We start from the raw sequence: 17,935 nt of genomic DNA on the forward strand, positions 1-17,935 counted from the left end.
TTGAACCAATGGCATCAAGCACTGTTAGCAGTCGCAAGTAGACATGAAGCGACGCTAACTACTACGACGAAGTAATTATTTTCACAATTTATTTTAAATATTTAGTCATATTACATTTAATTTCATAAATTAATTTCCTTTAATTTTTGTAATTATATTTTCTAGGTACGCCAAGCGAAGGAATTGTATATGGAGGGCAACTCGAAACCCTTTCAGTTTCACAATTGTTGGAAAATTTGTAAAGGGTGGGTGTTTTTTGAAGATCCACCTCAACATAGAGTAGGTCCTATGCTGGTGTTCAGAACTTCATCCTCAGCTGTAGATATGGATGAAGATGGATCTCCTACCATTCAACAAACAAGGGTAGAAAATTCGTCTTCGGGTGAATGTTTCATACCTAGGGTTATGAGACGAAACAAGGCTTCAAGGTTGAAGGAAAAGGGCAAGGCAAATGATGATTACGCCTCTCAACAAGAAGTGGCGGCCTCATTGCGATTAATGGCGGAGCAAAATGCCATTGACGGGGAAGAAAGGAATCGTAGGCATGAAGAACGGGCCAAACAAATACAAGAAGAGATGGATGATAAGAATATGGAAATGAACACTTCGAATTACACTCTAATGAGTAAGGCCTATTTTGATAGAAAAAAAAGAAGATATTATGACCCGGCGGCAGTTGTTTACCTTTGACTATACTCCTACAATGGCAGATGATGAAGATGATGTTGATTATGGATATTAAATTTAAGTTGTTGTATTTTTTAAATTTAAGTTAATGTTGTTTTTAAATTTAATTTGTCGTTTTTAAATTTAATTTGTAGTTATTAAATTTAAGTTGTAGTTTTTAAATTTAAGTTGTTGTTTTTAAGTTTAAATTATTGTAGTTTTTAAATTTAAATAATAAATTATGTTTGGCCCTTAGGCCTCGGTTGGAGACGGTTTTTTGTGACAAAGCTAAAACGAGCCCTATGGCCCTTTGGCCCTCGGTTGGAGATGGAGGTAAATATAGCATGTACTATTCATTAAAATATTAATATCTTGGAGGGCCAAATGGTTAAAACGAGCCATCTGGCCAGCCTTCGGTAGGAGATGGCCTAAAGGTCTCATATTTTATTATTTTTTTTGCAAGATGATCTTTACATTTATAATATTAACGAATCCAATCATAAGCCGAAAGTTTCGTGTATCGGCCACGAAGTAAATTGAAGAGGAACTCTACCTCAACAAATGAGGAATGAAGTTAATTACTTTCTATATATAGTGGGAGGACTTATCCTTTTTTGGGTAGATTAAGGCCACATTGTCATTGCTTATAGGAGGGTTTATGGAGAATATGACGCTTCATAATGTAAATTATGAAGGATGGTGATAGGCATTATATTCAAAGTACAAGTTTTAACAAAATTATTTGTTTTTTCATCCAGCTGTTAACCACATTTGCAAAGGCTAAATGTTGTGTGTAAATCCTTCATTAGAAGGAGCAAAAAAAGATTAGAACATTCATTGTTTAATGTTTTAAGAAAATAACATTGCTTTATCAGATTTGGCTACAATTATGTACATATATTTAATATAATCATTATCTTGATGGTCAGATGGTGATTGTATAAAATATATATTCCTATGAATTATATATAACTATCTGGTGATCATATATATATATATATATATATATATATTTATTCCCATGAATTATATATGACCGTCTGGTGATCATATTAACTGTATATAAGTATTGTAGTTAGTCCCTGCTTTATCATCATATATCTTAGATGCTATAAATTGAATAATTTTTTTCAGAGATGATGTTACTTATCTATTTATATTATGTCTTAGGTGTATGTATTCATTAATATGTATGTCCATAAAAATTACTTATGCAACTACTATTAAGAGTATGAATTTTATGTCGGGGAAACAATGGACATTGCTTGTGCTTATAAGTGATTGGGCTACTCCTCATATTGCTTCATATTGCCAAATGATTTTATGGTGGAACCTCAACTTTCTTCATGACATCAAAGCATGTTGTCTCTCATGTGAAACTCAATGGCAACCCGTCTTCTACGTCACCTAGGAGTGTTAAGAGTATGAATCCCACATCGGGCAAACAAGGGGCATTGCATCTGTTTATAAGTAATTAGGCTACTCCCTATATTGCCTATTAATTTTATGGTAACCTCATCCTTCTTCATGGTATCAGAGCAGGTTGTCCCTCATAAAAGTGAATTGAACCATACAAGTATGCAGAAATGAAATCAATAACAAAAGAATCATAGATAATCGAATAAGCAGAAGAATGTGAAAAGCTTTGTGAATGTGTTGAATGAATCTGTTAGCAGGAATTGAAACAGTATTTATTGTTACGTAGTACTAACTAACTTGCTTATGTGGCAATCCTATACAACCAATCTTATTACAACATAACAACCTGATCTCATTCTATCCAATCTAATATTGCCACCTGGATATTCTGTTATCACTCTTCCTCAATCTCAGTTGGGATGTCCTAGACTGAGATTGCTACAATGCTTTACAAAAACAAGATTATGCAACCTTTTTGTAAGAACAGCAACTACTTAATCTTCTGTTAAGACATAATGCACACCTATATCTTTCTTCTGCACTCTTTCCCGAATGAAATGATAATCGGTGTCCAGATGCTTGATTCGTGAATAGAAAACTGGATTAGTATTGAAGGCATGAGTTGATAGATTGTCATCGTGTAGAGATGGATGAGAGTTTAAGTATGCATGCAGATCCTTCAATACTGACCTTATCCAGCACACATCAGTTGTACAATTAGCTAAGGCTTTATACTCAGCTTCTGTGGAACTTCTAGAAACTGATGATTGCTTTTTAGATTGCCACGAAATAGAATTTGAACCTAGAAACACAACATAAGCTATGATTGATCTTCTAGTGTTTATGCCAATAGCCCAATCTACATCTAAATAAACTGATATATGATTTCTAGAATCTGCATAAAATGTAATACCGCACTCAGTTGTTCCTTGAAAGTATCTTAATATCCTTTTGACTAAGAACATATGAGCTTCTGTTGGATTGGTCATGTATTGACACACAACATTGACTAAGTAAGCTATATCCGGTCTTGTAAAGGTTAAATATTGTAAAGCTTCTACAATACTATGATAAACACTAGGATCAAACAATGGCTCACCTTCATATACTAGTAGTTAAGTGTTTGGTTTAGATGGAGTTGGTGAAAGCTTACAAGCTTCCATCCCTGCTTTCTTGATAAGTTCTTTAGCATACTTAGCTTGACTAAAAAACAGATCTCCACTACTTTTGTATTGAATCTGTAACCCCCAAAAAATAAGTCAACTTGCCCATATCCTTCAAATCGAAGATTTCTCCAAGTTGAGTAACAATAACTTGCACTTTATTAGTGTTAGAACCTATCAATATGATATCATCTACATATAAAAGTAGAATGATAATATCCTGACCATCAATCTTAACAAGGAGACTTGTATTTGACTGAGAAGCAACAAATCCCAAAGAAGGAAGTACATTTGTGAACTTTGAATTTCAAGGCTTTGGGGCTTGTTTAAGTCCATATAGAGACTTAACTAGCTTACACACATGATTTGGACACTTTGAATCAATAAAGCCCTGTGGTTGCTTCATGTAAATTTCTTCTTGTAATTCACCATGCAAGAATAGGGGTGGGGGTGGTTCGGTTTGGTGCGGTTTTGAGTGAAACCAAAACCAAAATCGCAAGTTTTTGCGGTTTGGTTCAGTGCAGTTTTGAGGCTAAAACCGAAATGAAACCAAATCATTTGGTTCGGTTTGGTTTGGTTTTAAATGGTTTTGGTGTGGTTTCATTGTTTGAAAAAGCTATTATGGTTACCTAGTTGTATTTCATTTCATTTTCCTTTGATATACACTTCAATTCTTTTCTAAGAGCAACATTTACTGTTTGTTTTTCATTTTCATGTCTTCTATTACTGCATTGTTCAAGTGTGCATATAATAATATAATTCAATCAAGCATGGCTTCAATTACAACCACATCATATGGTTTATGAACTTTAGTCAAAATAGTCGGTCTTCCTAGCATTTTCCTATATACAATTAAGGTTACATAAACTCCCTTTACCTTGGAATCAAGTGAAGCAGTTTGAATAACATAATTCAACGAACTGACATAAAACATTATAATGCATGTCTACCAAAACTCATGTACCCAGTTATATTGGATTATACCAATCTATAATATTAAGCCCTAATTAGATAATTGGACTACAAATACGATTAAACCCACATTAATTTGAAGTAAATTGAGCATGAGGCAAACTAATGGTGCATAATAATTACAGGTCTTCTGTGTGACTGGAGTTAATATAGTAACAGATGCATATCAATGGAAATAAGCAGTCAGATAATACCTTTGGCAGTGAGATATGTCGTTGTTGAAGTGTTGAATCCGCAGGCAGTAGAGCAAAAAATAAAATAGCACAAAAGGAAAGGACACACACACAGAGCACACATCACACACCAGAGAAAACACAGTAATACACTTGACACATATGCACAGATACTAAAATGTGGACATCACAAATACTTAACACACACACACATATGCAAAAAAGGAAATAACCAATTAGAATTTAACATTTAATAAAGTTATGCGGTTTCGGTTTCGGTTCGGTTTCAGGGTTCTGGAACCAAAACCAAACCGTTTTAACTTCATTCGGTTCGGTTTCAAACCAAAATTGTTTTGAAACCACAAAACCAAACCGTTCAGTGCGGTTCGATTTGGTTCGCGTTTCGATTTCGGTTTTTGGGTTCAAGTGCCCACCCTTATGCAAGAATGCATTTTTGATATCCAATTGACTAAGTTCCATTTGTGACTTGTAGCTAGTGCAAGGATCAATCTTATTGTAGTATGTCTTATTATAGAACTAAAGGCTCTAAATAATCCAAGCCATGTTTTTTAGTATATCCCTAAGCAACCAACCTAGCTTTGAACCTTGATATACTCCCATCAGGATTTTCTTCAATTATAAACCCATTTACTCCCAATCACATATCTATTACTTGGTAGAGGTTCCAAAGTCCAAGTACCTTGAGCCTTTAAGGCATCAAACTCCTCATGCATGGCATTTTACTAATTTGAATCCTTTGCAGCAACTCTGAAGGTCTTAGGTTCTTCACAATCACGAAAAACTAGCATAACACATAGTTCCATCTTCAATCTTGAGAGACTATAACTCAGGAACTGAATAATAATAGGTAGAATAGTCTTTTCTATCAATTGTTCCATATTGCAACCTTGTTTGCATGTTATGTGTTCGAGGTATATCAAGGATCGAAGACTGCATAAACTCATCATTATCAGAGAGTGAAATTGGAAGTAGTACCTCAAGATGTGTAGGATCCAGGATAGGCAGCAAAGGTTGATGTTGATTTTGTACCAGAGTAGAGTTTAGTGACCCAATTGATTCAGATTCTTTTTCTTGCACTGTTGCCTGTATAGGAGATGCAGAAACAGTCTCAGTACTATGACTCCCTTGCAATGATAAACCATGAGTGACAAAAATCTCATTGGTGTTATCAACACTGGAACCTATAGTAGGTATTTACAGTTGAACAACTATTGGGCTAATGTAACAGATTGTTGTGCTTAAGTGATACCAACTTCATTGATAGATTTTGCAGGAAACAATGATTCATTATGAACAAGATGTCTTGACAAAATAAGTTTCTTAGACTGCAAGTTATAACACAAAGCTCCTTTATATCTAGAAGCATATCCCAAAAATATACACATTAAGGTCCTTGGTTGGAATTTACTAGAATTGTAATGCCTTAAGTGTGGATATACTGCACTCCCAAAGATTTTTAAATCTTGTAAAGATGGATATTTGTCAAATATAACAAAGAATGGAGAATTCATTTGTAAAGCCTTGCATCCCATCCTATATATCAAATACATAGCATGAGCACATGAGTGATACCAAAATTCTTGAGATAAACCAACTGCATTCATCAAAGTAATTGTTGTCTCAACTATATGGCGATGTCTCATTTCTACCAGACTATTCTATTGAGGAGTGTTAGGACAAGAGATCTTATGTGTCATTCCTTTTAACTATAAAAATATTTTGAAATAATTACTGGTAAATTCACCTCCACCATCTAATTGTAATGACTTAATATAGATACCAAATTGCACTTTAATATACTTGTAGAATTGGACAAAAACTAAAAAGACTTCTGATTTATTAAAGAGTGGGAAAATCCACACATATCTAGTACAGTCATCAACAAAAGCAACATAATACCTATACCCTTCTATTGACTTTACAGAGGTAGGTCCCCATACATCTGTGTGAATCTTATCAAAGGGTAAAATACACCTAGATGATTCACTAAAGAAAGGTTTCTTAGTAATCTTTCCATGGATATAATCAGTACACATTGCATGTTTACTATTAGAAGAGAAAGGAATCTGAGACTTAGCTAACATAACTGCCAATACTTCATTTGTAAGGTACCCCAACCTTTGATGCCACAATGATAACTTTACTAACTGTTCAACAAAAGCATTTGGAATCTGAAATGGTGTAACAGGAATCTGAAACAACTCTTATGGTCTAGTCTTTCCGTTGTACAAAATCTCCCTTGTCATTTCGTCTTGCACAAAGAAATAGGTGTCATCACAGATAGACCAACACATGTTATCTTTACATAATTGCTTCACAGACATGAGATTCACAACAATTGATGGTACATGTAATACATTCTTCAATATAATAGAGTGAGAATGAGTTTTAACAATTAATGAACCAATTTTTTTGATAGGAAAACCTTAGCCATTGCCTATTTAATTTTCTCTGAACCTTCAAATGGAGTGACTTGATTAAGACTTGCAATATCAGAGGTCATATGGTGTGAAGCTCATGTATCTATGATCCATGTAGTAGGATTTGAATATGAAGGTGAAGCTTAAGTAGCCATGTCATTCATTGAGGATTAAACTTGATACTGCATCTCAGGTACTGGTATATTGGATTGAATTATATATGCTACAAGAGGTGGGATTTGATAGGAATATTGAGCTTGAGGTTGAACAACATAGGTTGGTGTAAGAGATTGAACCATTGAAGCTGGAGGACTTGGAGGTTGATAGGAGTAATTACCCTTGTGATAGCATTCAAGAGTTATATGGCCTATTTTCCCACAGATTTGACATTCAATATTATAACCCTGAGGTAGACCTTGTGAACTTCTATAGAAACAACTGAGGGATGTATGTCCTCTTCTTTGACACTTCTGACACTCAGGATGTTGTCCTTGACTTAGTATTCCCTGTCCAACCATTGTTCTGCCTGAAATTATTTGAACATCTCCTTTTGTAATTTGACCTATAACCTTTATTTCCTCTCTTTCCTCCATTATTGAACCTTGTTGTCCCCCATTATAGTTTGGCGGTGCTTGTTGTCTAGGCAAAGACTCAGTAAACTGCTCCATAGTACCACCAAGACCATTGTTAGGACCAAATAAAGATTGTCCCATTTGTGCTTGTGGAAAACCAGGCATTTGCTAACTACCATATGGTACTTGCTGAATTCTACCTCCTGTAGATGATTCTATTTTAGATGAATTAGAACCTAAGGCTCCATTATTAAACTGAGAAGTACTCGCATCACTAGATCAGTCTTGCATGTACAAAGCTAATAAATTCTGAGTCAAAGTTTTTAAAACCAGATAATTTTCCCTCTCAGAACCTAATAAAAGTGCTCGAAACTCCTTCATTGAAACTGTTGATTCTCTTGCAAGAATTATAGTCCTAATAGTGGCATACTCTTTGGGAAGTCCTGCTAAAGCAGCAATCATCATATCATTGTCTAAAACGTACTCTCCAGCAGCAGTTAACTGATCCCTTATGGACTTAATCCTTAGGAGATATTTATCCATTGAATCTCCTCCCTTTGTATTGTATGAAGTTCAGTTTGTAAGTGATCCCTGTTTTAGAAACTGAAGCATACCTCTCTTCAAGATTAGACCAAGCCTCTACTGCATTCTTACAACCAATCACATGTTCAATAGCATCATCAGTCAATGTAGCAATTAGTAGACTTAGCAAAGCCATATCTCTTGTTTCCCATTCTTGAAAAGCCACTGTGACTTCTTTTGTAACCCTAGACTCAGCACTAAGTACAAACTTTGGTGGAGAAGTAGCAGATCCATCAAAATGATCAAAGAACTTATATCTTTTCAGCACAGGCTTGAATTGAAATGTCCATTTAGTGTAATTATGATCACTAAGTTTAATTATTAACATCCCCAGCAAACTTTCAATCTTCACAGATGAAGACCCCATAAACAATATTTTATGCAGATTTCGAATGAACAAGAAACTGAACCAACAAATTGAATTCAAGAAATCAACAACCAACACAATACAATCTTCAATTACTGAATGTACCATCTTCACGAATCACTGGCTTTGTCCTTTGGATTCAATCAACTACTGAGCATATGGCATTGGTCTTTACTTCAACTACTCAGTAAAAATTCAAGATTTAAATCACTCTAAAATGGCATTGGCCTTCACAATTGTATACAACCTTCAACAATTCAAAATTTTCTTCTAGGATTAACTACTTTAACCCAAAAACACCTCAAACATAGAACATGAGATTTCATTGGAATCCACCTCGTTTCATAAAGTATGATGACAACCACTGTTGTTGAAATTGACGAAAACGCAACACAGATCGCAAGAAACATGATGAAGAAACCCAGAACTTCAAGAAGAAAAAATCGCCCAAATAAAGGAAAACCCAAAACTTCTTCGATCTTCAATTGTATCCTAAAAAAAAAGTCGTTGGCTTGATACCATCATAACAATATTGAATTGAACCATACAAGTAAGTAGAAATGAAATCAAGAACAAAAGAAGCAGAGAGAATCGAATGAGCAGAATATGAAAGCTTTGTGAATGTATTGAGTGAATTTGTTAGTAGGAATTGCAGCAATATTTATTGTTATACAGTACTAACTAACTTGCTTATGTGGCAATACTATAGAACTAGTCTTATTACAACCTAACAACTTGATCTCATCCTATCCAATCTATCATTGCCACCTAGATATTATGTTATTAGTCCCTTGTGTAAAGCTCAATGGTCACACATCCTCTACGTCACCCTGTTTATGCTGTCTACATGTTCAGCTTTTGAAAATTCACCACATGTGAGGAGTAATTTGAGAGTATAAAGTTCACATGAAAAAAACAAGTGATATTACATGTACTTATAAGTAATTAAGTTGCTTTCATATTGTTAATTAATTATAGTGTGAAATCTGTACAGACTAAAAATACACTACCGTCCATTCGACTATAGAAACTTATCAACTTATTGTAGAAAATTATTTATGTTTTTTTTATGTGTATCTGTTGTGGGGAATTTTTTTATTTTTTATATTTCAAATTGTGGGAAAATTATTTATGCATTGCTTGCATGCACTACTAGACTCATCGATTTCATCAAAATAAATAAAATATTACCACCCTATATAACACGTGAAAAAAGCAAAATGAACTTTTCTTTTTACAGTTATTACCATGGAAAAGATAAAATAAAATAAAAGCATAGAGAACAAGCAAAAGGTTGAGGCATGCACTATTAAGAATCCACTAAAAATGAAGCATCCTGAATCTCCACGCAAAGACGGATGGATGGTCAAGGGAATGTAAACTTTAAGTGGTAATGGTATCCCGAAACTTTCACGGACATATTACTTTAATGAGGATTCTCTGGGGATCTTTTTTGTAGATAAAATTTTCATTGCGACAGAAACACAAATCGTACATCACGTGTTTTAATAGAAATAGTGAGAAATTTTATTTTTTAAATTATTTAACTTTTTAGCACACATATCCCACCATTTTTATAGTGACACGTGATGTACTGTCCCGTGTACCGATCACACTGAAAAATATTTCTTTTTTGTGAGGATACTAGGGATTCTCAAAACGTATTCATTCATCGTATATTGTGCGACTAAGTTTCGTCAGGTACTATTTATATTTAAAAAAATTTACGGTCACACGATGTACGATGAATATATACGATTTGAGAATCCCTAAGATCTTCATAAAGAGGACTCAAAGAGGATCCTCGTTCATATTACGTTATCATGAAAAGAAAATGGGGCTAAACACTGTGCACTCGATCGATAAAGATTGGATTAAATGAGAGTACAATTGGTAAAATATAACGGGTGTAGTACGTGAAAAATATGTACCTGTATTATTTAACAAATTGGTTAAAATAAAGCTTAATAATTCGGCTATTTTTTAAATTATAATCTTTATTTTATTAAAATACATATATATTTATTTATTCCAATAATATGTTAAAAAATATATGTAAAATGCATGAATATTATATGTATTGTTGAGAAATGATAGTAATGTATTTTAAAGGTGAAAAGTACGTACATATGTGTACATTACATGTATAGTATGTTGGAGTTTTTGAAAACATGCAATTTAACGAATCATTAATATGTGTACAGAAAATTAACGAAAGTTTTTATAAAAAAAAGCGTACATATGTATGTAATGTACACATATTATACACACATTTATTAACAATGTGGAGGTAGCTATGGGAATATATATGCATGTCACCGGAGGCCTAAAGCTAGGTGTAAAATCATAATTAAAGGGCAGCGGGCAATATTCAAACTATCGTAATCAAGGCAACTATAGCTAGGGCTTACTCAACAGAAACAAAAAAGAGATAGTAAAACTGAGGATGGAGTGAAGACGAACATAATTCAGGAGTGACAATACATTCTTAGCATGTTAAGTGGTTATGCATGTTGTCTCATCGAACAACGTTGACTCGTTACTAAATTCGATCCAGCATCGATATTATTTCAAACTTAATTAACTCAATTTTTTCTTATTAAGGTGTTTCTTCTCTCCACTTGAGTTTGAATATTCTAATAAATATTTTACTCTACTCTAACTATACACATTAGCAGAAACAAAACTATAAGGTAATAATTTGTACATTCCCTCGTTGTTGTCCATTTGTTATCGTTTAGTTTATTCGATCTTGATGCTAGGGGAGAAAAAAAAAGGGAGAACTACATCATAGAATACCATCCTAATTAGGCATATCCTTTGTTCTCTAAAGAATTCTAATACTTCAAGTCCAAAGCTTGTGACGTATATATAAAAGTTAACCATATAAATGAAAATCATTCAACTTATTCATTCTTTATGGTATGTTAGGTTAAAGCCTGAGTTGTCAAGGAACATTTTCCGAACTTTATCTACATTTGTCATGTGTCTTCTGTTTTTAGAGAAACTAATACTAATTTTTTTTAATAGACGATATTATCTACACTAAGGAGAGGGGAGGTGAACTTAGCTTCACAATAAGTTTGTGATAATGTGGTACAAGTTTGCTTTTAGCGAGAATCTAACTTAAGACCTCTTACTTACAAGTGAAGAGTAATACCACTAGACCATAGTACTAAGTGGCGAGAAACTAATAGTAATGAATTGCGTAAAAGAAAATGTGAACACGGATTTGATACTGCAATAACAAGGAGATAACCACCAGTAAGGTTAGGGTGTGTTGCACGAAATGCCCATTTTGATCACCATTTTATCTATTTTGATCTATGGTGATTATTTGGGTCACTTTAGACCTAAAAATACCCTAGATTTAGTCGATCATCTCCATTTCTCCATTGACCCGTTTTTGCTCATCATTTTGCATGAGGGTTATGTGGATCCAAGAATGGCTTAGATAGTCAAAATTGTGAACTTTTATAGTTTAATATGGTTAAAATAATTGAAGGGGTTGGGGTATAAGATTAATCACAAAATATTAAAGGAGCACTTATATGTTTGCTAAAGTTTTGTACAGAACTATTTGAACTTATATGTTTGTCAATAGAAAGGCTAAAAAATAATCTTGTACTTGGCCATTTTCTACATGGATTAGGACTTAGGAGGTAGGACAACCACATCAAACAAGAACGGACATGATGATAGGCAATAGAAACAAATAGAAAGAGACAGAATCCCTACAACTGATCGATGTTTATATTAGTCCAAATACGATTTGTCTACATAACATCTTTTATAAAGGCACATGCACACACCTAATATACTTAAGCCAGAAGAACACAGACAAAAGGCATGCATGCATCACTTTCACAGTTTCACCACTGCTTTGACTGCCAATGTATTCTTCCTTAATCATACTTGTATACAATTAAAATCATAGATTAACATTTTCTCCACCAGAGTCTAGATCGTATTGTATTGTATGGGCGCGCGTTTAATTCACTCTTATTTCTTAATTATATTAACAAATTAAGCTTTGCACCTGACAGTTTTTGCAAACAGTCACCAACCAAATGACCATGGTTTAAATTAAAAAGGAGGAATGCTTGCTTCCTTAATTGCTTGCTTCCTTAAGATTGAAGAGGAGTTCTTCTTCAATTTACTTCGTGGTTGATTCGACGAACTTCATGTTTATGATCGAAACTGTTTATATTTATAAATTATTCTATAAGATCTTTCACAATAGTTTGAGTAAGTGTGATACCTATATTTAAGAATCAGGCAACCTGAGTTTGATACCTATAATACTATTGCTGCACTAGTGCGTGAGTTCAATATATTGGTATTACACTCAGTAGGAGTGTGATTTCTACATAAGTTCAATATATTAGTATCATACTCACTTTTTTCGACTTGCTATGGAAGGCCTAAAATAATCTGTACAAAAAAAATCAACTAAAATTGAAGTCGATTAGTCTGTCAACTGTAGCAAATAATTAGACCATTCATAATACTTTTACCAAATATGTTCATCTATTAATATAGTTTAAAGACTAAATGAATCTCTCATATAATTTTTTTTCCGAAATGATATTTACAGAGTAAATTATAATACTAACAATTTTGATCATAAACTTGAAATTCCAATAAAAATACTCAGCGCATGAAAATTCTTTTCTTTTCTTTTCTTTTCTTTTTCAGATTTTTTTTTTTCTGAGAGTTCTGCAAAAAAATAAAAAAATAAAAAAAATCCACCCTTGTTGGAAGTTGGTACTCTCACTCACTCCATCATCAAACACACATTATATAACCCCACAAACATTAATCATAATCATTTCCTTTAAGCCCTACTCCTTTTTCTCTTAACGGTGAAATTAAACAAAAACCATACAAACTAGGAACTGCCATTCAAAATCCCAGATAATACTTGCGTCCCTCTACAGGGAATGAAAATAGTTGACCCTGTATATAAAATCAATAATTCAATTTGCTTAATCTTTCATTTGAAGATCATTCTGGAAAAAAAATTTGTTCAAATTGGATATCCTTTATGAATCTATATGTATAGAACTCAAAAGTGTGGATACTAAATAACATTTTTATAATGAACCCTCTATTTATTTCTTACATTTAGGACATGTTTGCTAAACAGAAATGGGACAATGAATGAATCGGAATGCCTAAAAATAGGAAATGTATTGAAAGAAAATCAGAACAACTAATTATCCCTTGTCCATCTGATTCCTTATTTTTTTGGGTATTTGATTACAAATTTTTTAAAGAAAAACTTCCATTTTTCCAATTCCTCACGTATAAGTAAACGCATGAAATATTTAAGGAATGAAAGATTATCTTACTCATATTTTAGCAAATGAATGAAACTCAATAATCAAAATGATTCTAATTTCCTTTTGACGTAAGTAAACATGCCCAAACAACTAAACGATCTCTAACTCACACAATTTTATGTATAGTTGATCTCAAAATAAACGATCTCTAATTCCCTTATGATGTAAATAACCCTCAAATCGCACTGCCTTGCAACTGAGCAGACGCTTCCCAGCGGGTACGCAAGGAATAGGATACGACAGCTGCATTACATGACCAATCTACACTTAAAGCCAAAAGGTGTAGAAGATCTAAGCAACCAGTCGATTTGGTGTTTTTGAATTTATATTTCATTATTAAGACGAACTATTACTTGTTAATTTATAGTAAGTCACATGATAAAATTTTTAATGTGTCAAAAATACGATTTAATTGATTAAATGTTATAATACAAATGCTTAGATATTAAAATAAAAAAAAATATTTTCAACTACTTAAATTACGACATTTTGTATTTCAACTGTGTTATCCGCACATTTCAAATTTCTCTTTAGGTGAGGGGATTAGGTTGGGTAGGGAGAAGGATTTTAGAAGGTCAGATATCACCAGCACTATAATGGGGCCCACGTTAGAAATATTGCCATAAAAATAAGAAAGTTGGCTCTTCATACGAGGTCAAACTCCCCGATCAAAAAGTCTCACCTTCAACTAAATCCACTCCCCCCGACATTTTCTTTCATCTCTTCACATGCAACCCCACTTAGTTCGTGACCTCAATCTTAATTGTATTCGTATACGGTTTTTTTCTTTTTATGTAAAATATGAATTCTATGAACAAATTAATATTAAACTCATTAGGAATAAACCGCATTTGTGGTGTCGATTTTAAAACTTCATCCAACTAAATGAAAATTAGATGCTATTGGACTAACATGTAATGCAAAAATTCTTAAAAACTTGAAAATTGACGAAAATGATCACATATCAAACTTCAATTGTCGAGCTGATCAAAATTAAATATAAACATATCATTGAAAGATTGAAAACATCAATATCGACAACATCTTAAGAAACTAATCATTTCAACAATTAATATTTGAGAAAATAAAAAAATACATATAAACAAATTTCCTAGTGCAAAGTTCCACAACATGATATATTTATCGGCATCTAGATATTGTCCTGTCATTGTCCAAAATTTTATCATCCCATGGTGAATCTAATCCACCCAAAACTTTGGCCATAAAATTAGATCGTAGCATTCTTAACCAAAGATCTAATAAGCTAAATCCCCCAAGTATACTAGAAAATTCTCATCATGTACTGAATTAATAAGTTGAAAATCACAAATCTATATCAAAGATCAAGTAAAACCCATATTCAATGACCAAATAAAAAACAGAGCATATAAAAATAATGAACAGAGACTTTGACAGCTGACAAATCTGACACCAATTTTCTGCATCATTCGAGCTAATGGGAAGTGATCAAATAAATATTCTTACACAAATGAACAAAACTGGTGTTTAAATTTATTTATTAAATATAATATGTCCAAATGGTTCCAATAGAGAGACTTAAACAAAGAGGAACATATACGATATGAGTGCTCCATAAAATTTTAGAGAGAAGCAGACCGAAGAGTATTCTATATTAAATTACCAATCCTGCCCCTCCTCTTTGCCGTAAATTGCCATCAAGTAATAGTAAATAATCCCCACAGCTCCATCATCTCCAAGTCCCCGGGACATGACCGTAAAACTGTGGCCATTGTCCTTCAAAATTAAACCAGAGAAATGCATTTCTATGGCAGCAGCTCAGCACTTCAGATTTTCACCAAAAGGGAAATTACCATGATAAGCATGGATTTAAAATCTTTTTTTTTTTTTTTTTTGGGTTTTTAGATTGGAAGAGAAATTAAATAATGAGATTAATTAAGGTGGGCTACCAACAATGCCCACAAAGAGCCTGCTGAGTGAGGCCAATTTCGTCTCTTTCTCTTCTGCTTCTGCTTTTCTGGTCCTCTTGAAAAGTGCTTGTGGGGATGAAGAAACTGATGATCCCACTGGCCACGAATCATTTGAGCTTTCATAGCTGAAATATGCATCAATCACCGCACTTGGGCTGCCCGGGATTTGATCATGCTTGCGTTTGTTGGTGCTGTTTTTGTTGTTGCTGCAGGCGTAATCATAGTCGATTATCAGACTGTAACAGTAGTTCACTTTTTCCTGTTTCGCAATGCAGCATCACTTAATTAAACAATAACTAACCAGCATTAAACAAATCATACACCTTAAGAATGTGCATTAATTGATCTTCTGTTTGAACTTTGAAGTAGCTTGAAACTGATCAAAATCATGAAATTAAATGAAACAGAAACATAACGTTGGCATTGCATTATGTCTATCCCAAGTTCGAGTCTATTTTTCACTTTTTTTTTTATTTACGTAAATTAATTTAGAATACCGTCTTTCGAAACGGAAAAAAAAAAAACAAAACGTAAAAAGACCAACCTTGCTTATTTTGAGAACACCAAGAAGCTGGTTCTGGTATTCAATGGCATTCCAAGGCTCGACCTGGTCTATAACGCGCATCATTGTTGCAGTGGCCAAAACAGAAGGCAAATATCGGACAAATCTCGAATCTGAGAAAAACCCAACACGAAAAAGTAAACAAGTTGTCGAGAAAGACTTAAAAATTGTATTATATCTTGCTCTGTTTCTTTGTTCTTATCGAAAAGTTTAAGCTTTTTTGTGCTAATGGAAGCGTTACGGTTTCTGCTTACCGAAGACTACGGAGAGAAGGAGACGCTCGCAGCGCTTGAGGAACTCCCAATGGAGGTGGGTTTTCAATCCGAGCCTTCTTATGATGTGGTCGAGGAACGAAAGTGGCGTCACTGGATGCATCTGCCAGTGGAGAGCTGAGAGCACCAAAATCTCCATTCTCTGAATCGTTTTCGCCTCGAAAAAGTACTTCGTGTCCTCCACCTGATGAAGAACGAAAGCCATGTTTTATATTTGGGAGATTAATCGAAAATTTAGAAGAAAAATCGATGCTTTAAGCACAAAAATGATTATTTACTTGAAGGTCTAAAAGCAGAGGAACTTCGGTTTCTTCCACTTTGGCAGCCAGAGAGAGGCAAGTGACGGCCACAAGCTGGACCATCCACGGCTTGTCTCTCTGGAAATGGAGGCTTGAGATGAACCGATCGAAGTAGTTAACGGCTAGGATTGCAGTGAGGGCTGTGAACCCGTAATGGGCGTTCACTTTGAGCATCCACAGCACGGCATCACGGCGAGCCGCGGAGATCAAAGAGTCCTCTGTTCCCATGCCCTCCATGTGTTTGACGAAATGCGTCTGTTGCTGCTCCTCCTTGGAAAAGAGAGAAACAAGCTCATCATCCTCCCAGAACAGATCTTGTTCCAACAGGAGCATGGGAAACAGAGAAGGGCAGTTTGGGTTTTTCCCACTGACGCCATTGTTGTAGTTCTCACCACTACTCACTTCTTGTTCCACCACCTCTCCATCGTCCTCCTCCTCCCACTTGTCCTCCTCACAGAGCAAAGCATCCAGCAAAAGTGAATGGCTTTGTGGGTTTTGGTGTTGGTCGTGATTCATTGCCATCTTCTTCTGAGAAGAAGAGGTTTTGGTCCTCTGCTCATTATACGAAAGAAAAGCTCATCACTCTCACACCCATCTCTCTCTCTCTCTCTCTCTCTCTCTCTCTACTTTTTGCTTTGGGTTGTGGTGTGGTGGTGCAGCAGGGGAGAGGGAGGGGGGGTAGAGGGAGGGGGGAGAGAGAGAGAGAGAGGGAGAGAATAGTACTGTATAGCTATAGAGAGAGAGAGGAAAAAGAGAGGGTCTGGACTGTGGATGTATAGAGCAGAGTGGGTTTCACGCTTGTCCTTTATATATATATATTGGATTTTGGGAATTCTTTTCTTCTTTCTTTTTATCGTTTTTTTTTTTTTTTTTTCCTTCTTTTGTTTTGTGCTTTCGGTGTGTTGTTTCGTTTCGTTGGCGGGGAGAAATGTAACCGGCACACACATCAAGCTGGACCCCCATGAAAACAACCTCATATACAAGGCATAAAATAAAGACTCACTCTGCTCATTTCTCAAGGACTTTCTCTCTCTAGATAGAGAGAGAGAGAGAGAGAGAGAGAGAGAGACTCTTGTCTATTGGTAGTAGGACGGAGTAGGAGTAAGTAGTAGGGTTGTATAGTTATTAGGCTTTTTGGGTTCTTACTTGCAAA

General features: G+C 34.5%; 2 protein-coding genes across 2 annotated transcripts; both read right to left on the reverse strand.

Moving 5' to 3' along the window:
• Positions 1–7,685: 7,685 nt before the first annotated feature.
• On the reverse strand, positions 7,686–8,355 carry LOC148696956 (uncharacterized). Its single transcript, XM_088693409.1, has 2 exons — positions 8,021–8,355; positions 7,686–7,914 (listed from the first exon to the last, which is right to left on the reverse strand). The coding sequence occupies exons 1-2, from the start codon at positions 8,353–8,355 to the stop codon at positions 7,686–7,688; spliced, it is 564 nt and encodes a 187-aa protein (XP_088549535.1).
• A 6,835-nt stretch (positions 8,356–15,190) lies between these two features.
• On the reverse strand, positions 15,191–17,730 carry LOC137725565 (cyclin-D3-1). The gene is made up of 4 exons (XM_068464292.2): positions 16,762–17,730; positions 16,466–16,667; positions 16,194–16,324; positions 15,191–15,908 (listed from the first exon to the last, which is right to left on the reverse strand). Exons 1-4 carry the CDS (start codon positions 17,302–17,304, stop codon positions 15,615–15,617), a joined length of 1,170 nt encoding a protein of 389 aa, XP_068320393.2. The 5' UTR covers positions 17,305–17,730; the 3' UTR covers positions 15,191–15,614.
• Positions 17,731–17,935: the final 205 nt, after the last annotated feature.

Source organism: Pyrus communis, chromosome 5 (genome assembly GCF_041283825.1).
Source record: "Pyrus communis isolate YQ-2024b chromosome 5, ASM4128382v1, whole genome shotgun sequence".
In the NCBI taxonomy this organism is placed as follows: Eukaryota; Viridiplantae; Streptophyta; class Magnoliopsida; order Rosales; family Rosaceae; genus Pyrus; species Pyrus communis.